Below are 27,629 nucleotides of genomic sequence, written 5' to 3'. Positions count from 1 at the left end.
ACTAATGAACCATAATTTATTTGTATCACAATATATTTAGCTTTTTAACACACGAATGGTTGGTCCTTGGTTACCATTACCAATAACCAATAACACCACAGGCGACGTGGTGACCAGCATTCCCGGTCCTCTTAGAGTCTGGATGTTCAGTCTTTCCGTAGTCATCAGCCATTGAGTGTAGGACGATAGCTCTGCCAACAATGGAGTATGGTCCTGACAGCTTGATCACGTGGTCGAAAAAGTCTACATGTGCCACTTGTTCTTTATTGAAGACCACGTTGCCCAAGTCACCGGCGTGTCGCTCCTCGTCATGTGGGTGGCCATGGTCTTTCTGTAGAAGAAACGCGATTCTTTTAATTACATAAAGATATCACAACTTTAAACTAAGTCTTGAAAGACAGCACTGGGTTTATGAAAAACATAATTTTAAGAAAACTGTAGTTTGTACTACTGCTGGCTCGTGGCAGAGTTTTGTTTTATTGGTTGTTAAATTGACACATGAAATGGTGTATTCATACCCTGATCATGAAGTTCACTGAGCAATGTATAATAAATAATTCAATTAATTCTCAGCAAATCAAAATTGTAAAGGAGGCGTTATCAAACTTACATTATCAGGGTTGAAGTGCTCCCCATTTGAACCGCATCCGCCGGTAATGTCTCCCTTCTCGTAGATATGGAAACCGTACTCTCCCGCAGACATGCCAACGATCACTCCCTGAACGTGGACCTTGCCGTCTGCCTCCTGGACGAAGGTTACGTTGCCGTGGACTTTCCCACCATTTGGCTCTTCCAGTTTGACGATGGCACGCTCCTGGTCGGATTTCTCTGACTGGAAATTGAAATGAAATTGTTGCATAAAATCTAATCGATGGCAGGAGATGAGGCGCCTTGTAAAACGCACGTACTTGCTTAATGAAATAAAAGAAAAAAAATAAGTCGACTAGTAACTATCTAATGATATAAGCATATTGTTAAAAAAACACAATGTCGCAGTGTAATTCTTCGACGACAGAAAACCGCAATTAAATAGATCTGTTTAGTAGATTTAGACCATATTGTATGTATAAAGGGCATTACTTAAACTGGAATGCTGGATAGCCATAATCTAATGGTAAAGACTTACGTGGTCATGGCTATGACTGTGGTCATGACCACCATGCGCTGCCACCGCTACCACCACACATGCTATCATCAATAAACACTTCATTTTTCTTAGTTTCTAAAAATAAACATAGAAAAGTTTATATTCTATTTGTATTTTTTTTTATTATATAATTTACCGTATTCTTTTCAAAAATAGAAACTCGTTATAAAAAATAAATCCTTTTTTATTTTTTAAATTACTTTTTAAAAAAATGTTTGAAAATAATAACAAAGTATAAAACGACTCACCTTTACGACTACGTATCACTAATGATGTTGTGTCAAATCTGAGAGCGGTATATATACGAACGATGCGAACAAAAAAAGATGCGTTTTATTGCATATACATACATTTGGGGTATTTCCCTCAGTGTACCTAAACGTATGGGATAGCTTGACATAATAATTCGTGACCGGTTATCTGATCAGTAGACGGTACTTAGCTTGGATTTATTGGAGGAAAATTATTTAATAATGCTACTAACATTCACAATGAGGTGTTCGTTTTTGCAAATGAAAGTTCAATAAGAATCAGCCCAAGTATACATCATCATCAGCTCACTATACGTCCCCACCGTAGGGCTTTAAGCCTACCCTAAGTTAAGGGTAATAAGGCCATAGTCAACCACGCAATGATATAAGTATACAATTATTGTGCAGAATTCGGGTGTAAATTAGAATCAAAGATTTGGGGTTTTAAAGTTTGTGTTAAGAAATATTGATTTAGGATTGTGTTTATTTTATTACTTTGAGATCAAACTTTTGTGCAAAAAGGATGTATTGTTGATTTTATTTTTCACATTCTAAAGGTTGGTACATGACATTAGTGAAAAGCAATATGAAATTACGGCTATGTAATACTAATTATAATATCATCAATTCTCAATTATATTTCATTTAATAACAAACAAAAGTTAACTTATAGAAATTAATTATTTGGACAATGTTGCCGACAGATACGGAACCTTTTTAGACGTTTTTTACTCATAATTTTTATATTTGGAACTTAATATATTTTTTCTTCCATTTTCTCTGTATTTTATATCAGTTGTAAATATATCTTGCTAACAGTGCGTGCTGATATTTTCATTTTATCATTCTATTTTATATTTTCATTTGTCTTGTTATTTTATTATATAAATTCCAAAATTTATCTTAATTCAACTGCTTTTTCCATCCTCATTCCGTCGTCTTTAGACAACAATAATTATAATTTTATTTATTTATTATTCTATATTAACGGGAGCTTATTATTTCTTTGTTCTCTATTGGTAATTATTATAAAATTGTACAATAAAATGTCAATTAACTCTAATTTGTATTATAGTAATAATTAGAAAATCCAAATTGCTTAATTATCTTGATAGATTAACTTAATTATTTTTTAATCGACAAAATTAATACACGATTCATTTAAACGAATTGAATTATAGAAATATGAATAAAAATAGGTTTATTTATATTATATAATTTAACTATGTAAATTATTTGACTTTAAATAATGGATTGCATGATAGGTGATATAATTAAAAGGGAATAGCGACTAGAATGATTAATGATGATGATGATGATGATGATAGATAAATCTAAAAGAAGAAAAACTTGGTGCCACAAATAGAGTGTGACAAAGACTAAGAGTTGATGAATACAAATGTAACAGTTGAACATTTATTTTATATATTTTTGAGATTAAATTGTCTATGACATGTCAGAAAACAATCTATTTTTTATTTCTATTTTTAATTCTGTATTTAATTTCTTCGTAGTAAATAAAGATGAGATTCTAATTTAAGAAAGCCATTTGCATATAAATTTATGATATGTCACGATTTTCCTCGAACATAAGGAAATTAAACTGCACGTTGGAAAACCAGAGTAACTTTTTGTACCGTTTTTACTCATTAGGCAGTTTGACTAAAAAGTCATAATTTTTTATTCAAAAACATAGCAAGCAACCACCTGAGTTCGATAAAATGGCAAAGCGACCACTACCCATAGACATCCGCAATTGCAGATATATTGCCAACCTAAATCGATGAAGGAGAAGACGCACAGAAAGAGAATATTTCCTACCCGTCTCCTCCATCATCCACATCCCCTTCCTATCCTTTCCTTATAAGCAAAGAGTAGGAAGGAAATATAGGACTAAAATAAAGCCTCTGGAACGCAACTACTTCCACTTCAAGTCTGCCTTCTGCCTGAATCGCTTGTACTGTTGTTATTACGAATTTATAAATGACAACAGCAATTAAAAAAGTAAAAGAAGCAAAGTATAAATTTATTCATGTTAATCATTCCGATATTCTCAAAAATTACAGCAATTATTTAAAACCTAAAAAAACCTCAAATAACATTTAGAAACGTGTTCTTTGTCCTTTGCTCTAAGAGTGACATTCAAACGATCATAAGTTTTTTTTTAAAGATAAGTAACTGGCGACAAACAACTAAATATGTGACCTGAATATAAATAAAGAAGATTAAAGAGGGTTTAGAAAACAAATAAGAATTTGTGAACCCATTCCTTTCGGTTTTTTTTTAATTCCGCGACTGTCCGCGCGGAAATAAAAAGTAATAAGTACCCAATGTATTCTTCCAGACTACGTTCTGCATGTGTCCGTAATTTCTTCAAAAGATGTTGAGGCGTTCCGGAGATACCTTAAAAAAACATCCATCCATCCATCTAAACATTCCCATTTATGATATTAGCAAGACAAATAAGATATATTAAGTTCCTATTTTCTCTGCACGTATCGCGTGGCAAGATCTAGTTGCGCAAAGAGAAGAAGGATTAGGAGCTCTTCTTTATCAATGATTATTACGGGATTATTTTAATTAGATAAAAATAAAAAGATGCTTAAATAAAAAACGTGAATTTATTAACGAGAATTAATAGTAATCTAAGATTACCTACTTTGTATTGCCTACTTTTTGTTTGTATTTGTAAAGCCAGTGAAATGAGGTAAAATTTTAAATAAAACTAACATTTAATTTAGCACATTCGTGGCGCAGGGCAACAGCCATCTTGTTTTTATGAACTAAAAAATAATGTTTTTTTGATTATTCAAACGTTCGTGAGTCATTATAATAAACTGATATAAAAACGGCTAAACTCTCACGTATAATCGTCCGGTGGGTGCAACGACTAGTTTCGAGCCCATCTGGGGCCCTTCATCAGGGTGAGTGGGACTGGTATTATATCGTGGACGCGGCCCGAAACTAGTCGGTGCCGTCAACGGACGAATATACGTGTTTAGCCGTTTTAATATCAGTTTAATGTTTTTTTGGTTATTGTTTTCATTAGTTGTTGATTACTTTTATTAATTCACTTAATTGGGCCTATGTTGAGAACATAAGAGCTATCGCCCGCGGCTCCATCCGCGCGTAATTTAAAAACATAATTTATAACCTATGTGTTCTTCCAGACTATGTTTTATATGTATGCTAAATTTCATTGCGATCTGTTCAGCTTTATACCTTCAAACAAACATCCAAACAACCATACATTCTCATTCATAGCTAGCTATAATAATAAGTGTTCCAAATCTTATTAGTCTTAGTAGATTTTTTTATAATCTTCACATGCTGTGGAAAATATAAAGGTAGTTTTAACTATATTATAGATGTGTTGGAAACCGTCACCACCTGCATTCGATCAATACTCATTAATTAATCGCATCAAAATTAGTTGCACTATAAAACAAATTTAAACAAAAATAAATTTCAGAAATTTAAACTTTAAAACAAGGCGCACAGAGCTGATAGTACATGCAAATAAATGATTGTTGTAAAGGGAAACACAATACTGTTATTTCAATTAAAAATGGACGTTAATTCTTGTTCGATAAAATTGATTATTACATTTACGTAGTAGACAAAGGAAAATATAGTTACCCTGATGCGTGGGCAGAAAAACATCTGTATTCTCACGCTCTATATTCTCTATGAATAGGTTAAGTTAAAAAGTACTTTGGAACATTAAGTTAAGAATAATAAAATAATATGGTGCCACCATAAAGGTAGTAGAACGCGGGTAACAATTTATGGATACATGTTGTAACCATCTTAAGAATACCTTTCCAAAGCTACATCACGAATTGTTTATTTTTCACTTAAGTAATGATTAAATTTTACAGGAAAAACAATGTAAACTTCAGCAACTATTTTTGCCAATATGGAACACAGATGGCATCGGTACTTAAAGCGGCATCGACGTAACTACACTGGTTGGAACTATTTGCTTGGTACGTGTATCAACTAAGATGTAGAAAACCGCATTGAGAATCAAATGAAGGCATATCCTGTTTCTATACGTCAGTGCTGTGGTGCGAACGAAGTAATTAAATATCATTTACCTTAATGTTTTTTGACGTGATAATCTCATTTAAGTATCATATCAAATTTCAAATAGCTTGGTTTTTCCTTCCAATAGTTACATAGATTCCTAGACGACACTAGACTACTGAAGTGAATATACCCATTGTGCCCATTGATTGGAAAGCACCCGAAGTGATACGGTATTACTATTCAAGTTATTTAGGATAGACAAATAGTACTTCTAAGATCAATAACTCTCATATTTCACGATTGCCAAACTTGGAATACATACGTTGCTTATGGTGATTATAAGTTTTGAGGACTTGATTTTGTGGCCGATAGCGATTTGCTTACGTCTTGTCACATCTCGAGACACAAATAATTACCTCTGTAATTCCTCATTAAAGGTTTTTCGTTCGGTAAATTTAGTTCTTCAACATGAAAATAAAATGGGATTTTTGTACCGCTTCGCTTATGACATAGTTCATACCCGACTGTGTATCGTCCAATCGTCGTATGATCGATAGCTCACCACTCGCTGTTGAGTTTTCCGTCACAACGGACACACGATACCCAACATGAAGCCCATAAGCATACGTTGTATGAAGTTCTTTCTTACATTGCTTAATATCTTATTCATTGTAAGTTACTAGTATTTTTTGCATATTAGAAAGAGACTGGTTACTTTCTAAAGTAATCTTTTATACAGTGTAAAACACCTTCACCGAGAACGTTACAAGTGGTGAAGCAATAAACACTACTAGCTTTCTCTATATCTAAATACTCAAAGTCAAAGAAAATCGTGGTAGCACATTGTTTAATCGCAGATGCGTTGCTGACGAACAGAGCAAGGAATAGTCCTATCCATTTTTACAAGCTTTAGCATTGTCATACATTCGCGTGTGACTTGCATCAACTAAAAACGCTTAGTTATTTTTTATTGCGATTGTTTCTTCAGTTGTTCGGCTTAGCGTTGATCGCTGTGACGGTGATGAACATGCGCGAGCACAAGCTCCGGCCTGAGCAGTCAACTGTTTCCCGAGGAGTGCTATCGTTCCTGTTGACCGTTGGCTTGGCGCTGCTGGTGGCAGCCGTGCTTGGCTGCGTCGGCGCTCTTAGAGAGAACGTCAAGCTACTTTATGCGGTGAGTAGCAACCGAGGGTCCAACCCTCAACGTTGTGGAGAAAAAAGGAAAAACTGACCTAGCTTCTTGTTGACCTGTTTGAAGTAAACTTGTAATACAGCTGTGCTCTCAGAATAGTGAATAATGTCCCAGTATCAGCTGTGGCGAATGAAGAATTGTCCACTTGCTCCAATCTTTCTTCAATAAAGACCTGAATAAAACCTGTCAATCGCTCTTCTTTATAAAATCATGTTGTTTGTAGCACGCGTGTTTCTTCATTTTCCTGATCTTGTTGGAGGGGGCAGTGGCATTGGGCGGCGCCCTCGTCAGCACATGGGTCGGCACCGGCAACAGTCTGCGCGGACACTTTTACAAGAACGCAACCGTAGAGGATCATACCAATCAGGCGTTTTGGGATCGTACGCAGGCGGAGGTAATGTTGAATTTCAAATTTAAATACAAGGAATATTCTGGTCGGTGTTATGATTATATACCGTAAAATACGAGGAGCAACCTGTCGTTTCGTTTCTAACCTCATAAATTAATGGGAAGCAGAGCTTTGTACTTCTGCATTTGGTTCAACAAGTTAAATTTATACCTCACTAGTGGATGGTATTAATCAACTATAATAATCTTTTGATTTAGTAAGTCATCTACAAGCCGATGGTAATAATTCCAGTGAAGTTAGTGATATAAAAGTAATTTACTTTGTTCTTCAACAATTTTTTTTCTTAGAACCAATGCTGCGGTGTAGACGGTCCGCGAGACTACAAAAGCCTCCATCTAGAGATCCCAGTGTCCTGCTGTCCTCAGGGATATCCTATCAAAGAGGGAGGCGCTAGGAAACATCTTCATGCATCTTGTATATCTGAAAGAACATACTACGTCAGAGGATGCGAGAATGTATTACTTCATAAGAAAGCTTATAAGGGGAACATCATTATTGTGTCTGGAGTCGTTTTTGTTATGTTTGAAGTAAGTATTTATTTTCATTGATTTTAATACAACTGTTAAGATACACCAACAGATGATTTTGGTTTTATTGAATTGTTGTTACGTAACATTATTTTATTACCAAAAAGTTTATAACTAATTCTATTTTCAGATTCTCAGTGAGTCTTTGGCAATCTGGATGGCCAGGACGATTAAATCGGAACGCAAAAGACTGCAACAGAACTTGCAGGCTCACTTCGAATCTTAGAATTAAATTAATGATAAAAATTCTACTTCTTGGAAAACGAAATCTACTTTAATTAGTTTGTAAAACTATCAGATCAGGTGATTTCGATGTAGATAAAAATTTAGATGCTTTTTTAAACCACTTTTCAGATTTTAAAAAGGTCACTAATTACGTTAATATATAATACGATTATTTATATTTTATAGATATACTATAATTTGTTAGAGTAGCCTAATTTACTATACGTTTAGTTTGGGAATGACATAAATTTTTTATTGTTAAGTAGATTTAAGTATTGCAGTGATTGTAACAATATCTTAAAGATGACATAGACGTAGATCACTAACCGTTGATTTCTGAGATCAATGTGTTTATCAAACATATCATCTCTGTCATTATCTTTGACAAAACAGAGATAGCAATATGTTTTAAACGGGAATTTTGACTCTTAGAAACCCACGATTAATGTGTTAGCAAACAATAAGTACATTTAATTATTTCTATTTTCTGTAAAAAACGCTTTATAATGAAGCTCCTTTTCACTGTTTTAGTTAAAAAAAAAACATGCTTTTAGTTGTAAATGTTTTGCATTCATTCTTAATAAATGTTAGGAATTTATTTATTAGAATTAGAATAAATATGTAGAATATAAAATAATCTATATTTCTTTTTATTATTGTAAAAATAAAAGCTCTCAAAATAGCTGTGATAAATCAGTAGTAAAAAACATTTCATTAATTCATGAAAACTGAAGAAAAAACACTGAAGGTTAGGTTAGTGTTATTTATAAAATATGTGCGTCCCGGATTAATTTAGTCCTCTTTCCCTTCCGACCCTTTTTTATAAGGAAAGTATGGGAAGTGGAAGTGGACTTTCCAGATGAGAGGATGCATGGAAAGAGAAAAAAATCTTTCTGTGCATCCTCTCCTCCGTCGATAAAAGGTAGGCAACGCATATGCAATTACCTATGTCTATGGGCAAGGGTCACTTCGCTATTTCAGCGGTTTCAGGCGGCCTCTCGCTCGTTTGCCATCTTATGGTATAAAACATATTGAAATTAAGCACAATGTTTTAAGTATAAGTAAATCGGCCCTAAACAAATTGTTACAAATATTTCATGATGAATCGTGATATATTTGTAACAATATATTTGTATAGTCCATCGTAAGACCTGTCGTATTGTACGGATCTGAATGTTGGGCCACCAAGGTTTCGGATGAAAGAAGATTGCATGTAGCTGAAATGCGTATGCTAAGATGGATGTGTGCTGTGACAAGGAAGGATAAAGTTAAAAATGTGTATATTAGAGGAAGTTTGAAAGTAGCGCCAGTGATCGAGAAATTGAGGAGTAAAAGATTAGCATGGTTTGGACATGTTATGAGGAGGGATGATGATGATATAAGCAAAAAAGTAATGAGATTGAATGTGGATGGCTACAAGGGTAGAGGAAGACCAAAAAAAGTATGGAATGACTTTGTGAAAGAGGATATGCGTAAGAAGGGGGTAGACTCGGATATGACGGCTAATAGAGATGTATGGAGGAGTACATGCTGTGCCCACCCTCGATAGGGATAAGGGCAGGTTGATGAATTAATAAAATAGTTATATTTACTTTTAGGTCAAATAAATTATAAGATTAACTAAACATTGAGATTTTTTAACTATCCTTAGTGTAGATATGACTATTAGAAATGTATATTCTTAACCCTTAATTCGACGAATTTTTTTGTAGCAAAAAACCTGTTTTTTTTAGTAAAGTCATACTTACGTGTTTTTCTTTAAACTAGTTCAGTAGATTTTTTTTTAATTAGTTGTTCGTCATACTGGACACCATCGAATTAAGGGTTAATGATCACTTTACTTCTCTGAGTGCGGTAATAGAGTTGCAGCTGTGTTGGTTTTGTCAAGGGACCGTTTTAGTGTGTTAATAAATATTTTTAATAATAAAGTTTAATATACTTACCACATATGTGCACGTTTAAATTTTTATTTAATTGTCTAGAATGTTGTTCATTAGCATAGGTCTCTTTTTAATCTTAATAATCTAATTTTAAATGCGAATGTTTGTATGGATAGATGGATTTTGCTCTCTCTGAAGATATCTCCAGAAAAGAAATTGGCACAGATGTAGAACATAGTTCTCAAATATTTTATAGTATACTATTCATCCTGTTCTTTTAAACCGCGGGCAAAAGCTAGTTGAAAATAAAACAAATATTTTAAAACACGAATAGTTCTTTTTATTTAAGAAAATCTCTATCAACTCACGTAACACTAATAAAATTTGATGAATTTTAAAAATTAGTTTTATTTCACATAATTTTAAATCAAGTCACAGACTTCTTATCAAAAAATTACCATTTCTAAATAATGGAAGATAAAGCATTCAAACAGAATTATAAAGGTTTTTTTTTCTATTGATTCCGAGTAAGCTTAAAATTAACATTACAAGTAATTTTAACGTATTCAAACTTTCGTGAGACATTATTATAGACTGATATAAAAACGGCTAAACACTCACGTATATTCGTCCGGTGGCGGCACCGATTAATTTCGAGTCCATAGGGCGCCCTTCATCAGGGCGAGTGGGACTGGTATTATTTCGCGGCCGCGGCCCGTCGCTCGCTCAGAGAGCGACGGGCTCGAGACTAGTCGGTGCCATCACCGGACGGATATACTTAAGCGTTTCGCCGTTTTTATATAAATTTATTATAATTTTAACGTATACATTATTGCTTACATTAATAAGATAACATAATTACTGTATTAATAAAAATAAGATATTACTGTGGTGGGATAAATATATTTTATAATTACTTTTGGTTAGAACTTGACTAGTTAGTTAGCGCTTGAAATTATTAACTACCGTTTTCTTTTTCGTTAACTTAATACAAATATTAATTCTAACATTCAAGTGCTACTACATTAATAAACTCTTTACAAGAAAACATTATTCTAAAATTTTAAAATGATTAACGATTAATCTAAAATATTATTAACATACTTGAAAATATCTTCATTTATAAAAATAGGCGAAATTTATTAATGGTTAATATAAAGAAACCGACCATCCATATATTACGTCACACATCATGGGGGAGAGGGGATCGACGAAGTGTGGAAGGAGCGGGGAGTCTCAAATTTTGTGACGTCATATTTTTTCCATTTGAATATTTTTATATTTCCTGATGCACTGAGTCTTGTCATTTTATTGCAAAATTTGAGATTTCAAACTAACTAGGTTGGGGATACAAATGTGACCAAAAAATCATGAAATTCGTATTACGTCATTTATAGATGTGTTCAAAGGAATAGAAGTTAACTAACTAAATAATTGTTTTTAATAAATCTATTAAAACAACATAGCCTCGATAATATTCAATTAGGTCCTAGCATTTTCTAAAATAAATTAATGTTTAATAATATTCATTGTAATAATTCTATTATTAAAATCTAACCTAAATTCAAATTAATAATTAAAGCACCGTCGTGAATCCAGTATATTGTGTTATTAAAATAAATAATTAATAGAGAATTTTTTTTTATTAAATTAATTTTAAATTAAAAAAAAAAATGCTACTCGTGCAGATTATTAATTGCATATCTTATTATTACGTCATGTTTTATATTTATAAAGAAATTTGATTAGATTTTTGACTTATATTTAATTTAAACTATTATATTAAAATTACATTATTAAATTAATATTCCAAAAATAACTTTAAATTGAAAAATAATTCTAATTACGTAAATTCCAATAATATTTTAAAATGTAAATAAAAATCAACTTAATATAATTAGATTTAAATAAAGCTTAAACACCAGCTTTTCATAATAAAATGTCTTATTTCTATAGTGCTCTAAATGCTTATGACATGTGTTGGTAACGCAGCAAGTTCAAGCAGTCTCGCGACCTTTGCCCTCAGTTTTAATTGAGTGTGCCAGCCACAGCGCCAGAACTATACCAGCGATCTGAAAATCAAATACAATTTAAACATACATTTTGAGTTTACATCTCAATAATATCACACCAATGGAGTTGACGGCAATTTATAATTTAGTTATGTTATACTTACTAATAAACTGAGGTCGATTTGGAATGTATTTGACCGGCAACCATACAGATTCTCGGAAAATATTTACGCATTTTATAAAATTAGTTTCAGCCAATTTACGACTTTACTAGCATTAATAATGTAATTACTGACAGCAGCAACAGGATGCCAGCAGTCGACTGTCCACTTTCAAGAAGGAGGCATGCAGCACGAAGGATTAGGTAGAAAGTGATATGCAGGAGCTTTAAATCTTAGACTAGGCTGAGGTGGCATATATGAGATCGGAAGCCAAAGCCCGCTTGATGCATGAAACCTATTCGAAGCTGTACGGACACAAAGTATTTTGAAATAACTCACCTCCAAGAAGCAAAAGAGTATACCACAGACGATGACGGAGAGTCCGGCGCTGTGCACTGTACTCAGCACTTTGTCCTCGCAGCCCTCCTTGTAGTACTTCTCCATGGAGAGGCAGTCGGAGCGCTTGATCTCGTCCACCTCGTCCGAGCTGTCCGGCGGGCAGCAGCTGAAGGACGGCTTCAAGCGCGGCTCGGAGGCGCCATAGTTCTCAGGTCCGGTCACGCCGCAGCATTCCAACTGGAAATTGACGTTTCAATAAAATTATTACATAAATTTTACCAAAACATTTTTTTGATTGTTCCATTAATCCGTCAAACTTCCACGTGCTGTAGAGATCGATCGAACATAAAAAAAGATGTGTTGCAAACCTTTATCCAGTTATTCGTCTTTAGGAATCGATTGATGCTAGCCACATATAAGGTTCGAAGGAAATTGGATATCATTAGCCATAGTATTAAATTTATGTGACGAATGTTTTATTTAATATATTTTGGAGTGGATTATACTAACGCTACTCTGCACACGGTCCCAGAATTCCCTGTATACGGAGTCCTCCTCCCGCGTGGACTTGTTCTTGATGAAAGAGGCTCGGAGCTGCGTCTTCATGGTGCCCTCGATCTGCGGTCGAAGCGCCGCCGCCGCTATGCCCACTGACAGCTCCAGCAGAATGATGATTATGAGGCAGCCTGCGAACTAGCAGAGCAAAGGGGTCTTGAGATATAATAAGGTTAGTTTCCAAAACGCTTCCTGATGTCAAATGAGCATATCTCAAATAGTTATCAGAAACGAATATGACTTTCGCTGACAACAATAAACCCTATAATAAAAGAGCAAAGCTCTTGTTGAATTAGTCGCTGTGATTTCTTATGGTGGAATGTACCACGAACAGTTTAGTTTGTTTATCTTCAAATATTTAAAGGTGCGCATTATGATCATGGAATACTTCTTATATAGAACACTGACGTAATCCTCAGACATTGAGTTCGACGACATCGTCGTTATAGTGGCGTTCCCATTCAATGTGGGTCAGGGATGATGGATCGGTAAATGTCACGGAACTGAATATGAATCAACGAAACAATATTATAGGGTAAAAACTGTTCTTGAATAATGTTGGTACATCATTGTACCTCCTAATTACTATCAGAAATTCTTTATAACAGCTATTTTTAAGGGGTAGATATATGAATCATAGAAGTATAGAAAATCATAGTGTACTCATGATTTTTCTTAAATAATCTATAGCGAAAATAGTACAATACAAATGTGTAATGTGGCCGTGTCTAGTCCTCGTTGACCCGCTTTATAACATCAGAAATAAACATGAACTCATAATGATAGAAATAGACGATGCCCACTTGATGTTAAATGAAAGAAATTATTACGTGCGTTTTTTCTCTAATGGTACAATCCATTAATCTCTTACGCATTAACATAGATCATAGACTATTTAGTTTTACTATTCAATGGTAATGTGAAATTATAACGAACCTAAACAATTATGTACCTTAATAACGCTGTACAGACTAATTAAGAACAGACATGTCTGTATCATCTGTTTAAACACTAAAAATACAAAAATAAAACCATCCAAAGTAAATGAGATAGCCGAAGAAATGTGTATATATATAAATACTCTTTTCAGATGAATTAAACTATACTTATTGTATACATAAGCACATAAGTTTTGCAAATAAATGCGTATACATAAGGAGAGATATTTTTTTATAAATATAAAACCTGCTTCAAATATACTTGTAAACTATTGGTGGTAATATATGGTATAATATGAATCTTACTAGTCTTATTATCATCTTGTATGTGTCACGATACTTACGATATAGAGTAATTTAGGGCTCTCCTTCCAAGCGCCGAAACATCCGAAAGCAGCGACGATGATAATGAGGACTCCAATAGCGATGAGCACAGCATCTGTCTCGTGGCCCGTTGTCTCCATGCCAGCGAAGCCTTGCAGCATGCCCAGGTCCACGCATGCTGTAGTTATTATCACGATACCGAAGATCTGGGGATAGAAGAGACAGTGTTATATGTATTGCATCAACAAATATGTAGTCATTCATATGGGTACGAATTTTGTGGCAAAAATAATTTGCAGTGTTTAATGTACACTTCTCTTGTTTCTCCTATACATCAATATTGTATCCTGATAAGCTTGAAGCTTAAGCGTACACGCATTGGTAAGTTCATCATGTGATGTGACAATGTATGAAGAATATTACTTTCTGGTGGCCTCGTAGGTTTGATAGTTTTCTGTTTGGAGATCATAGACTGGTGATTGGTTCAAAGTGAGATTTTGTTTCGCTCCTTTTACATGTTAAAGGGAATCTTCTTGTAAAAAAAGTAGACCAAGCTTTAAGGAACTTTAATAATTATGTTTAGTTAGGAATGTAGTCGTGAAATCGATACGAAGATGTCGCTATCCAATATTTAAGTTCAATCTCTCAATTACACTCAATCAAGTATAAAAAATGACCTTGAAATATTAGAATTAATTTTATCTCATTGTTACTAAGTCTTATTTTACGGGCCCACGCGTATTTAATTACTCTATTATATTGTAAACTTTATTGCTATGAAATTAAGTGTTAATTTGCTTTAAGAATAAGAATGAGTACAGAAAGAAAAACAGTGAGCGGTTATTTGAGTGTACACAATCTGTACACATGGTTAATCAAACGGATATTTCGTGAATGTTGATTCACATGGGATTTCGTAGGTTTACATTTGATTATTTCAAAATGCGTTTTTAATACATTATAACTTTTTGTTCACTAGCTGTCGCCTACGACACACTGAATAAAAAAAAAAACTTAATAAGTAGCCTATGTGCTCTTCCAGATTATGTTCTACATGTGTGCTAATTTTTATCAAAATCCATTGAGTTGTTTCGGAGGTACCTTCAAACAAACATACATCCAACTTTCGCATTAATAATATTAGTAAGATCTCACAGAAAATTTTTAGAACTTTTAATCAGACCTAATGTTACACTTGATTAAGTGTTCAAACTATTGGACATGTCTAAATCTGTTATTTCTATGGATGTTTTTGTCTCACATCTACAAGTCTTAAAGATAATTTAATTGGTACACTATTTGTATTCATTCTAGTGACGAGTCTGCTGCTCGGTGGTTATATTCTTTGACGACGCGTGAAAAAATAGGTCGGATTACCATAACAGAGACGGATGACGTCACGCTATGGGTGTAAATGGACGAGTTGATGGAAGTCTGTCTTATGTTGATGTGAGACTTAAGATAGTGATATAAATAAACTATAGCCAAATGATAACTAAATAATGAGTACCAAAATTGAATGAATAAAATAATTAATTATTTTTAAATGGACCAATACAACAGTACCTATTGTTTTGGGTTCGATGATTTTCAAACGAGAAAGATGTTTTAGTTACAATCAGAACATATACTGTGTTACTGGTTGATATTTAATCTATATAACAATATTAGGCAAGTGAACTAAAGTTTATTTGTTTAAAGAAATATAATTCAAAAAGAGGTCAAGTACAGTCAGGTACAATAATGATTATTGATTACGTATTTCTTTTGGTCAATACACCGTATACCAGTATACGTAAATGGGTGTTGGTCCGCAGGGTCGGCGACTGTACTGTAACCAAATATGTCAACAATATTTATATTAAAGTTATTAATACGTCTTTTGTACTTAAATTATGAGTAACTAGCTGTCGCCCGCAACTCCGTCCGCGTGGATATATAAAAACAATTAATTAGTGTAGCCCACCCATCCATCCATCCACATCACATCCATCTAAACATTCGCATTTATAATATAAGTAATAAGTTAAATAAAAAACTGCTGGTAATAGTAAAGTCTGCTGGCTCTAAGCTACCTCCTCACCAATTTCCAGCCATATCGGTAAAGCCGTTCTTGAGTTATAAATAGTGTAACTAACACGACTTTCTTTTGTATACATATATAGATGAAGCACGCTTTTGGGAATTAAGGTGTGGTTCCACTGTTATAGTAATTTATATTTTATTTTTATAATGTTATCAAAGGCTCTCGGCAACTGGTAATTATGATTAAAAAAAAACATATACTGACTAAAATAGCTTGGAATTATTATAGAAATTATAGTTCATTTCTTTGAGTGTTATTCCTCTTTCATAAAGACTTTTCAATTTTATTTCAATAATTTAGCGTCACCATTAACACAGGCATGAAAGTCACTTAATATCCGGACTCGGAAGTATTTAACTATTTAAAAAAGGTTGAATAAGTAGCATACAAAGGTGTTTGATGGAACCAGTGCATATTCCATGTGCATACAAATCAACACAATGACTTAGTCCAATTACCGCGAGTGAGCAGCCGTGACAATGCGCACACAATTTACCTTGACTTGATGATGACGTCATTATGACATCACTCAGATGACCATTGATCTATCATTGAGTCATTAGTAAATAGAGCCATTAATAAAACCGTGTTTCTAATTCACAGTTGAATATGGACACAAGAAAACTACATTAAGTAACTGGCTGTAACCCGCAACAACTGGCTGCGCGCGAAATTTAAAAATAACAAAATCCGTTTAGCCGTTCTAGAGATACGTAATAACAAACATTCACCCAATCCCTCCATATAAATATACGCATTTATAATATAAATAAGATAATTTGTTATCAAAATAGAAACATATTCTCTACTGATCTTATTGTTAATTTTACTTGTAAGTTTACATCCGATATGGTCTAGTGGCTAGGATACCTGGCTCTCACCCAGGAGGCTCGGGTTCGATTCCCGGTATCGGAATAGCACTTTTTGCAACTTTTATAAAATATCCAAAAAGCGTTTACTTTCGTTAGACAAAAGATAATTCTGTGATATTATATATTTAATGTTTGTTTTTATATAAAGGGTAGAAAATATGACATTACTACCTCTTTATACTATACTTTGAAACTTTGCTTGGTGTCCACAACGTGCGTGTCTGTAGGTCAATTATTTACATAATTAAAAGTCACCAAAGAATTTAATATAAATTAAGAACTATAAAAGCTAGGTTAGCTCTATAGCAAATTGCCTGTGCTAAAACAGTTAATGCAGTACTATAAATTCACCAGTACGTTGAACATGAAAGCCCGATAACGTGCCCATAATATTTCTTACGGAAAAATTGTAGTACATTTATAAACCAAATTATAGAGGTCGATAGAAGTCACCTATAGTTTTTCGTAGGTCACACGCCATCTTTACAATTAAACGAATCATTAAACATATTAAATGTGAAGTTAAAGCTTTAAAATATACAATTTAGTTTAATAAACTTATTTCAGACTAATGAAATTTTACTAATAAATATAAATGCGATAGATGGATGGATGGATGTTTGTTTAAAGGTACATATCCCCATAACAAGATGAAATTTGGCATAAATGTAGAACATAGTCTGGAAGAACACAAAGGCTACTAATTATTTTTTTTTCCGCGCGGACACTGTCGCCGGAAACAGCTAGTTATACTTATAAAAGAAGAAAGTACTTTGTGATAGGCCAGTCTTTACAAGAATTACCATTTATTGTGAAAAACATGTTTGAATTGAAATTATTCCACGGAAAATCTAAATATTTCCTATTAAAATTATAAACAACTTTGATTGATGGTTTAATAGCGAGCATGTATCTATGAGGTGGCAATCAATAGACAATCATGGCTAGTAGGGTGTAATTACTGACAGGTTAATCTATAAAAGTTCATCGATAAATCGAAAAACAATAGAAGGATGACCCAGTTAGAACACGGAAGCTAAGACATTAGTGTCAACCCATTATTTATTCAAAACTATTGGAAATAAATAAACTATATATAGGAGCTAGTTTCGAGAGAGAATTTCAGGTCAGCTTATTTCGTGATATGTTGTCCTTGCTCTTTCCGTTAGAGTCTAGGCTATCTAGCTGGCGGTAGGGGTTGACTGGTAAATATCCTGGATTTCAAAAACATTTTAACATAACATAAACTTAATGCACATAATCTAAGAGTTAAATCAGTAACATATCATAGCGTCAATAGCCTAATGGTTAAGGGTACGGATTTCCGATCACGAGGTCGGGGGTTCGCATCCCACCATTCGACTATTGTCGTAAACCATATCCTAGCACAAGCCTAGAGCTTAGTTGGAATGGTAAAAGAAATATTAGTAAATTTACACAAAAATCTGCTAATATTAAAAAAAATAACTCTAAGGTAATGATAGAAATATTGTTAGCTATAAAATGTCTTCTTATTATTTACTAGCTGTCGCCCGCAACTCTGTCCGCGCGGTATTAAAAAAACATAATTAGTAGCATATATGTTCTTCCACAATATGTTCTACATCTATGCCAAATATCAGCGAGATTCATACAGCCGTTCTGGAGATACCTTAAACAAACATCCATCCAAACATTCGCATTTATAATATAAGTAAGATTATAGGCAATTTTATTATGTCCTATTAAAGCGAATAAACATTAATATGAATAAACAAGTAAACTTTTTTTGTTTAGTATATTCATTTATATTTAAGAAATGACCTAAATAGCAAATAAACTAATAATCGTATAGGAAATATAAACTCTAAGCTCTATTTTAGGTAAACGCTTAAAAGGCATTGGAAACACGTGGTCCGTTGATTAGAGCAAATGAATCGGCAAGGACAAAACAATAGTCTTGTTCAGCCTTGACAGACACAATCTGACACGCAATATTCGCCTACATTCGCTCTAATTAAAGTAAGATCTTAGAAACTGTTGAAACCGTAGCAGAACTGGTAACAACCATATTTTCGTACGAACCTCGTACAGATTCGGTTTGTTCTAGCAAACCAAGCAAGCCTAGTTAAAGTCCCGTTCGTGTTATAAGACGCTCATGTTAGGAGTCTGCATTTTGTTTCTTTTTCATGGGTTTCTTTTTGTATTGTATTGCAGAGATTCATTAAAGTCTGCTTAGAACTCTTTCAAAATTTTACTTATTTCGGTGAACCACTATGTTCTTTAATTTCAGCCATCAATTCCCATGGAACTAAGGAGGTCCAAATTCGAATACAAGAATCCAATTGTTTATGCGCAATATACTCGTACATAATAGTTTGTTGAATAAAAATGATTCCAACTTTTTAACTAATTCCTGAATACATCAAACTGATTTGTTATTTGCGTGACTCACTGCTCGCCACACAGCGTGTTTATACGTCGTAGTGTCGGCCACAAATTACTTCTCTTGATAATGCTACGAAATTAATGTTTTGCTAAATTCTAGTTCATTAGCGTCTGTATGTAAACATATATATATTAAATTCATTGTTGTTACTTATTATGTGGCACAGAGTACTTTACACTTTAGGATTGTTTATGAGGAAATAACTTATAGGGAACCTACGGTCTTATAAAACGATGTTTTATTTGCATTTTAACTTGCATATTAATACACAAAGAGCTTTTAGATAACAGTGTAGAATATATTAATAGATCCAAACAGGACGGGGCAATTATCTTTCACAATTACCTAAGGATTATGCTTTTCGCCGCTTTTTATTAGGTTTGCACATTTTTTATGTTCTTTTGATAGTATCGTTGTACTGACTTTGATAGTTATAGTGTATATGTGAATTAAATATTTATAAAAATAAGTTTAGTAATAATCTATATAAACTACGACGTAATCATTTCCAATAACCATAAACTTTACGCGTAAAAAGTCATGGCTTAGTCAACTTGGTTTCTGACTCATGATGTATAAAAACCTTCATTGCTACATCTAAAATATTCTGTGTAAATATCTATGGTTATATGAATATTAACAAATCATAGTGTATAATTCAATTTACGTTCCACCTAATAAAATACTTTAAAAATATTGAAACATTTAAAAATTACTAAAAAAAATATAAGCGAAATTGCTTAAATTCCGCGTTTACTATAAACTACACATTAATATACGATACTAGCTGTCGCCCGCGACTGCGTCCGCGCGATATTAAAAATAGATGTTGGCCGATTCTCAGACCTACTCAATATGCTCACAAAATTTGATAAGAATCGGTCAAGCCATATCGGAGGAGTATGGGAACGAAAATTTATATATAAGATGATACGATACGATTTCAATGTTTGTCCTTTTCCGTTACTCCTTGCTAATTTCTGAGTATCACCAGACGTGATAATAAACAAAGTAAATGGGATATCATACGTTAAAATTTATCTCTAAATATATGTAAATCATATTTAAATATTTACAAAAGCAGCAGTTGTGTATGGTACGTCGGTTTTAGACGATGTATCTCCACAAAAAAGGTTTAACGGTTGCACCTCATTGGGGTAAGTGGGGACTATTTCTTTAAGAATTGCTTAAGATATTAACCCTCAGAATGCTCTTAATGTACCATTATTTTAAGTATAATAAGTCGTGAAAAGATGTGTCTTTTCAAGACATCTCTGAGTGTGTTTTGTGTTGTTGTTACCAATATTTTAAATGCAAAAGTTAAGATGGATGGATGGATGGGCGTTTGTTACAAGGTATCTCTGAAATCTGAAATAGATGTAGAACATAGTCTGGAAGAAGACATACGAGTAGGCTCATTATGTTTTTCTTTTAATTCCACGCGGACGGAGTCGCCGGCGACATTTAGTTTGATAAATTACGTGACGTAAAACAACAATTGTAGAACAATTTAAGAACAGCACCAAAACCACATTTAAAAAAATAATTCATAAATTGACGTCTGATGACGACACAGAAAATATAATATAATTGTAGCGTAAATATATGTTATTCTCAAATATACATGTCCCGTACATTTGACATGGGTTTTCCTGTTACAGTTGTATTTTAAAGGTAAAACCAGTTGTCTTGTGAAGACATTCACCATGTTGACATATAAGTCTCGTGATACACTTTTTATTAACATAAACTCTTTATTCATCACGGTGTAGTCTCTTTAAAACATGGTTAGAATAAATTATGGCGAACTCGAAACTAGGAATGTTATTGGTAAGTAATTTTGTTTATTATTATCGTCATTTATAAACGCATAAAACTTTTTTTTTTATCAAAATATTAGCAGATTTCTGTGAATTTACTAATATTTCTTTCTACCATTTCAACTAAGCTCTAGGCTTGTGCTAGGATATGGTTTACAATATTCGAATGGCGGGATTCAAACTCTTTGAGCCGCATTTCAATTCTGTTTGTGTTCTTCTATAAATATCTGCTACAATGCAACTGAACGGATGTTAAATTGTGAGAAATAAAAAGTTTTATTAAATGCATTCAGTGACACACAAGCCGCCATTTCCTGTCGCTAATTCTCTCAATTAAGAGTTAAACAGACAAATTGAACAATTAATTTAACTATGTATTCACTTAAATTAGCTACATCTTAACAGGAAAGTTAAAAATAAATCAACTAAAAATAAATTGAGGTCTTCTTCCGGTAAAATTCTGACTCCAATTAATTTGAACTGATAGTATATGGACAGTATATGATGGGATGTACGCTTATCATGTTACTTTGCCTATAGAAACGTAGTTGATGAATTAAAAAGTAAAAACTAGTGAAAATAATAGATTTTATATTAAATATGCCTGTAGGTACTTCTTAATTTAAGTTGCTTTAATAATTATATGTAATTAAAGATATTGTAGTAACAGTATATGAATTATTAAAATATCAAAAAGTTGAAAAAAACGAATTTAAAACAATTTAACAAAACAATTATTTAAATAGTTATTTCAAAGTAACTTACTAAAAACAATCCGTTGAAAACAACGAGCAGATATTTGATGCAGTTCATCCCGCAGCCCTCCATTTTTGACAGCCGGGAAACACGTTGGCCACAGATTAAACAAAGCGCCACAGATTAAAAAGAACTGTCAATTTTTTCAAACGTCCGGACGGAATGGGAGCGCGCACTCGTGTGGCGCCGACTTGTGTTCGCAGACGAATGTCACTAACGCCAGAGACGCAGGGTTTTAGTACTCCATTCGGTAGCGTGGACTCGCTGAAGGGCTGAAGTCACGCAATAGGTCAGCGGTTCTCAAAGTTTCAAACTTTTTTTTAAATACGAGAATAATTTTATACATATTAGTTAACACAATGAAAATTCTTGATGCTGTTTAAAGTTTCTTTGACTTTTGAAAACAGTAACTTGATTTTAGAGATCCTTTCATATGATATTTCGGTGCTATTACGTTATTTAAAGTACTATATTAGTATATTTACATAAGAAGCAGGAAAGAACGTTTGCTTAATTTATTTTACCACTACACTTACATACTTACACTAACATTTTGACAAGAGTCAGATTAATTGATGAGCGGACATAGACGTTGACATTTTAATAAGGCTATGTTGCGCCGGTACAGCGACACAGTGTCTGATTTTCTTCCTAACAGTTGTAATTTTGAACAGTTTGACAAGAGCTGGACGAAGCTTTTTTTCTAAAAGCAATATTTGGATCTTGCCTACCTTTGTACTTTTCAGTTTATCGGCCATATCAAGAAATATTGCTATTCTTCGTTATTGTAATTTGAAATGATTTCAGTATCTTGTACACTTCGGTTAATATAATGGCAGGAATTCCTACTTATTTGATTTTTTCGCAAATTAAGGAATGTCCAAAAGCGACTCTAAGCTAAAATAAATAATAAATTATATAAGCGGAAAGATCGGATACTTGTTTTGATTACAGTTATAAAAAATAATATTCATAAATCCTTTTGTACTTTCGACGAAAATGTCGCTGATTTTATCTTTTAATCATATGAGCTAATAAAAGAAAATCGTTACCACGGCAACCGATTACATCCACTAAAAGGTACCCTGACCCTAGGGTTAATACCTCTACTAGGGTTTAATTTCTTAGCTACTTTTAAGTTCGTTGACTTTATGTATTTGAACACAAATCGGTTCCTTACATTGATACGTACTTTTTGTTCATAGAAACGTTAGATTGCGTGGTATTCCTTTAAATAGAAAATTCCTGTAGTTCGTACTACTAATTTTGTCCCTATTTCAATGAGTTGATAAATAACAGTAACATGATATTCCATTAAGTTTTTAACAAAGAATACAGAACCCTAATGAAAATAGCCTTGTTGTACTAATTATTTTTATAAAAGAAAAACGCGTAAAAGTTCATAACTCACGGAGTATTCGCTTTGGCATATTATGACACTTTTATCAGGTAAGTGTTAAGCTTTTTCTGATTTGTTTTTTTTATTGTAGACCGTTAATGGCTTTGAACCTGACACGAATGTGATTATGTTTTGAAGATCATTGCCACCACCTAATTTAACCTTGATCGAATCACGACATTATAAATTATTACAAAAGAATAACTACTTTTTTACTAATATAATTGATTGAGGGTAAAATATATAATCTTACTAGTTGTAGCTGTAGAATTAAAAAAAAACTTTATAAGTAGCCTATATGTTCTTCCAGACTATGTTTGTGCCAAATTTCATCGAGATCTGTTGAGCCGTTCTGGAGATACCATCAAACAAACATCGATCTATTCATCAAACATTCGCATTTACTAATGTAAGTAAAATAAACATAATATAGGCTGTTACCAATTTGTTTCTACGTATATTTTGATAGCATTAATATTTGTGACAAGAGCCATAGTATCGTCATCGATAAAATTTGTATTGCGCAGCGCCCCTATCGGTCGTAAAGTACACCAAATATCTCAGAATAATGTTGGAAGTTTACGATGACGATACGAAGACGCTTGTCGAATATATTCGCGATAGGCCCACTGAAATCTGTATATAAAACACTATGTGTACTTGTGAACGATATGTCTTTTATTCAATTGAAAAACAACATTAGTTCTTGGTTCTTGCAAATTTATATCGTCATGGCCTTGAGCTGTCGGCAGTAGGGTGTCGGCTATTGTGCGTGGTGTTGTGGTCTCTGTTGCTATGGAAACTTGGTGGTAGCGCCAACTTGCCTTTATAGCGGTGACCTACGACCTGGACAGTCAATCACAAAAGTGTTAAAAAGAGATTTTAATTGAATCATGTACATTACGTTATTGATTTAACCTCGTAAAAGCTTTATTACATGTTTTAGTATTTTTAAAGTAAAACCTAATATTCATAGTATGTTGTTTATTGCACATAATCTGTCGTAAAAATACTTATAACAGTAATTTAATAAAATTGTAAATAACGATTTTTTTATAAAGGCAACTTTATCTTTGTTAAGAAAATGTAACTTTACACTTGTCTTTCTGATATTACTTGTAACCACCACTTTCTCGATCGAGCACCGCAATAAACGCTAGACTCTTAAGTTTTGATTTTATCTAAACCTGTGTTTTACTTATTTCGGGTAAAGCCTACACAATTCAACCGTACCTAAAGCTGATAAAAACCCTTGATGGAAACGAAAATACAAAGTTTCTTTTTTAATTAAGGCATGAGGACTAAATATGAGTTTAACTATAGAAAAATTTTAAACTGAGAAAAAATAGAAAGCTGGCATCTGTATTCAGAGGCAACCCTAGATTAGACAGAAAGAGATTATGGTTCTAGGCATGTATAGCTATAGGGGCGCCAAAATAACAAAATTCAAATAAAAGAGTAAAGTCTCTTTTCTACTTCTTTTTAGCTGCGTGACACCCATTGTTGGGCATAGGCCTCCCCCAAAGATGAGTATTAAGAAATGTTATTACTTTGGGCGTTGTGACAACCATAACGCTAGGGTTGACACAAAGTTCATGTCCCCACCCAGTAAGTAGCTTATAGTAGTGAGGCTCAAAACCAGTCACCGACCGGTGTGTGGGAAGATTATTCACATGTGACCACACCAGGGTAAACAGTAAGTCGAGGGAACCAGAGGGGGTTTAGTGGGTAGGCTCCATGTCCCTTTAGGGATGTGGAGAGAGTCCCACATAGCCGGAGTGTCTTTCCCCGAGGCACAAAGTATATTGCTGTTCTTATAAAAAGGATTCCATTTAAGAGGTGTGGTATAAAATCGCTACAATCTCATATAAACATTTAGCACAGGTATATTTACGCACGTCGATACGTGTGATGTGCTAACTGCTGTATTGAGGCGACGTTAGTTTATTGTTCTAGCATTTATATAATAAACCTCCTTCATTCCACGATAAAAATATTATCTTGTCCACAGTGAACAGTGCGCTCGCAACACTGTTATGAAATCTATATCTGTGTTACCGTTTAAATTATGTCAATAGTTTATTTTTATTTCAAATTTTTCATTGTCAGTGGTGTACAGAAAGGTGTGTTGGTTTGTTCTACGGGTGAGCTGTTTTTATTTTCTTTACATCATTAAACTTAAATAGCGATATAACTTGAATTTCTAGTACACTGTATTCAATTATTTAACCGGTCGAATACTTTTCTCTATGCGATTTAGTGACACTCTGCAGCATAACAATTCATATGAATATTTGTCATATAAGTTTATATCTAACTAGCTGTAGCCCGTGACTCCGTCCGCGCAAGTGAAAAAATTTAATAAGTTAGTAAGTAAGTAAGAACATAGTCTTTAAGAACACATAGTCTTAAAGACTATGTTCTATATGTGTACCAAATTTATCAAAATCCGTTGAGCCGTTCCCTAGATACGTTTAAACAAACATCCATCCATCAATTTAAATTCGCATTTATAATATTAGTAAAATATGGCCAAATTAAAATAGTGTTGATCTTGGAAATCCGGAATTGCATATAAAAGTTTTGTTCGTATTAGTATAAAAACATTTTGTCATTCTCTAATTAAACCTCATTATAAAGATAAAAGTAATCAGTTAACTCTGTGATACTATAGTGTCGGTTTCAACTGGCGAATCACTCTCGCAAAAATGTATTGTCTTCCCTTTCCTTCTCCTTTAGAAAGTGTGTGATAACAATATTTTTCTTTTGGATGTTTCGACAGTGTAAACTGACGGTTATGTTCCTCGATCTCTTTTATCTATGTTTTTATTAAGTATATTTAAATAAGTATGAGTCAGAATTAAGACATTTTATGAAATTGTTAATCATTCTTCATACATTTTACAGCTTTATATATATATTTTTTTTACAACGGAATTTTCCTATTTAGTAATTTTTACATTCGAAAATAATATTTAAATAATTACAGTTACTCGATCCAAGGAACGGTTTATTAGTGTGTAATTTCTCGATGATTTTTTTATTTAAGTATTCGTTCATTTGCGTAACTTTACGGTGTGTCGTATTTGCACTTAAATGCATTGGAGGGTTGTTTATGACACATTCAAAAATATAATAAAGCAACGATAGTTCTACATGAATGAAAATATAAGCGTGTTGTCCATCGAAAGCTATGATATTGATATAAAAAGTATAGAACGTGTTATAAATGAAGTGTTACTTTATAAATCTATTTGGTTAATTTAATAATAGTAAAAATAGCTAGATTTGGCTCACGAGGTTACCGTCATGTGGCGTATGAAATCGACTACCATTATTCCGATAGTCGTATCGGTAAATGGACTGATAGCGAAGAGCTTCGACCAACATCTCAAGAAGCTCCCGCTAAACAGTTGGATTAAGGGCCCGATACAAAATGCAGTTATCCTAGAAACCGCGCGCATCGTGAGAAGGTTCCTGTCTCTGCAGCCCTGACCACTGGTTGTTTGAGTCATGGGATTCCGCAGCCGGTGGTGTTCAGTTTTTAATATAATATGTTTTGTATATTTTTATTTGTTTTTGGATATGAAATGTATTATATTAGAAATGTGATAAATAAATGTATATGGAATAATAATAATAATAAGTCTTTATTCAAATACATTTCATTATATTACATTACATTATATTATTTAAAGTTTATGTTAAGTTAGTATTTAAGTTTATATCTGTTTGCCCCATGTGGACAAAGGCCTCTTCCAAATTCTTCCATTCTTCTCTTATTTTTGCCTTCCTAGACCAAGTCTGTCCCGCCACTTCCCTTATCTCGTCTTTCCATCTTTTGAGTTGTCTTCCTCGTTTTCTTTTACCGCTTTTTGGATACCAGTTTGCTCCATTTGGTTAATTTACATTAAGCTAAATTAAAACTTTTAGGCTCTCTAGTTTTCTAGTATTAGGAGACGAATAAAAACGATAATCTAAAATACATATGCAGTTAATTTTATTAAAATACTAGCTGACGGCCGTCACACTATCCGCGCGCAATTAAAAAAACTTAATTAGTAGCCTATTTGTTCTTCCATACTAAGTTCTATACATTCATGCCAAGATCCATACAGTCGTTCTGGAGATACTTTCAAACAAACATCCATCCATCCATCTATACAAACATTTGCATTTATAATATTACTTACTTACTTACTCCGCTGGCGCATCGACCCAAAGTGGGTCTTGGCCTCCGACGCAAGAGATCGCCAAAGTCGCCTGTCTTGCGCCT

The 27,629-nt window shown here is 33.3% G+C and overlaps 4 protein-coding genes and 1 non-coding gene across 6 annotated transcripts in view; 3 read left to right on the top strand and 2 right to left on the bottom strand.

Annotated features, from left to right (window-relative positions):
- Positions 1–2: 2 nt before the first annotated feature.
- LOC106128259 (superoxide dismutase [Cu-Zn] 2-like) lies at positions 3–1,473 on the bottom strand. Its single transcript, XM_013326566.1, has 4 exons — positions 1,396–1,473; positions 1,127–1,222; positions 611–832; positions 3–331 (listed from the first exon to the last, which is right to left on the bottom strand). The coding sequence occupies exons 2-4, from the start codon at positions 1,208–1,210 to the stop codon at positions 77–79; spliced, it is 561 nt and encodes a 186-aa protein (XP_013182020.1). The 5' UTR covers positions 1,211–1,222; positions 1,396–1,473; the 3' UTR covers positions 3–76.
- A 4,565-nt stretch (positions 1,474–6,038) lies between these two features.
- Positions 6,039–7,784, top strand: LOC106128222 (23 kDa integral membrane protein). Its single transcript, XM_013326513.1, has 5 exons — positions 6,039–6,101; positions 6,419–6,604; positions 6,846–7,016; positions 7,319–7,558; positions 7,689–7,784. The coding sequence occupies exons 1-5, from the start codon at positions 6,039–6,041 to the stop codon at positions 7,782–7,784; spliced, it is 756 nt and encodes a 251-aa protein (XP_013181967.1).
- A 3,796-nt stretch (positions 7,785–11,580) lies between these two features.
- On the bottom strand, positions 11,581–22,149 carry LOC106128256 (23 kDa integral membrane protein). Its single transcript, XM_013326559.1, has 5 exons — positions 21,964–22,149; positions 14,013–14,198; positions 12,686–12,868; positions 12,176–12,412; positions 11,581–11,735 (listed from the first exon to the last, which is right to left on the bottom strand). Exons 1-5 carry the CDS (start codon positions 22,024–22,026, stop codon positions 11,661–11,663), a joined length of 744 nt encoding a protein of 247 aa, XP_013182013.1. The 5' UTR covers positions 22,027–22,149; the 3' UTR covers positions 11,581–11,660.
- TRNAE-CUC (transfer RNA glutamic acid (anticodon CUC)) lies at positions 16,922–16,993 on the top strand. Its single transcript has one exon. It is a non-coding gene; the product is annotated as a tRNA-Glu (tRNA).
- The window catches only part of LOC106128255 (uncharacterized), a 14,893-nt gene continuing 8,385 nt past the window's right edge, over positions 21,122–27,629 (top strand). Inside the window, exon 1 of one of the 2 annotated variants that reach the window (XM_013326558.1) lies at positions 21,122–21,208. In XM_013326558.1, coding sequence (XP_013182012.1) covers positions 21,163–21,208 — 46 coding nt within the window. In that variant the 5' untranslated portion in view covers positions 21,122–21,162. Of the gene's footprint in view, positions 21,209–25,395; positions 25,498–27,629 lie in introns of those variants that run through there. The other variant, XM_013326557.1, reaches the window with a different exon arrangement.

Source organism: Papilio xuthus, unplaced genomic scaffold (genome assembly GCF_000836235.2).
Source record: "Papilio xuthus unplaced genomic scaffold, Pxut_1.1 DF828780.1, whole genome shotgun sequence".
Lineage (NCBI taxonomy): Eukaryota > Metazoa > Arthropoda > Insecta > Lepidoptera > Papilionidae > Papilio > Papilio xuthus.
Note: the sequence above shows the minus strand (reverse complement) of the source record. Positions and strands in the feature narration are given on the sequence as shown.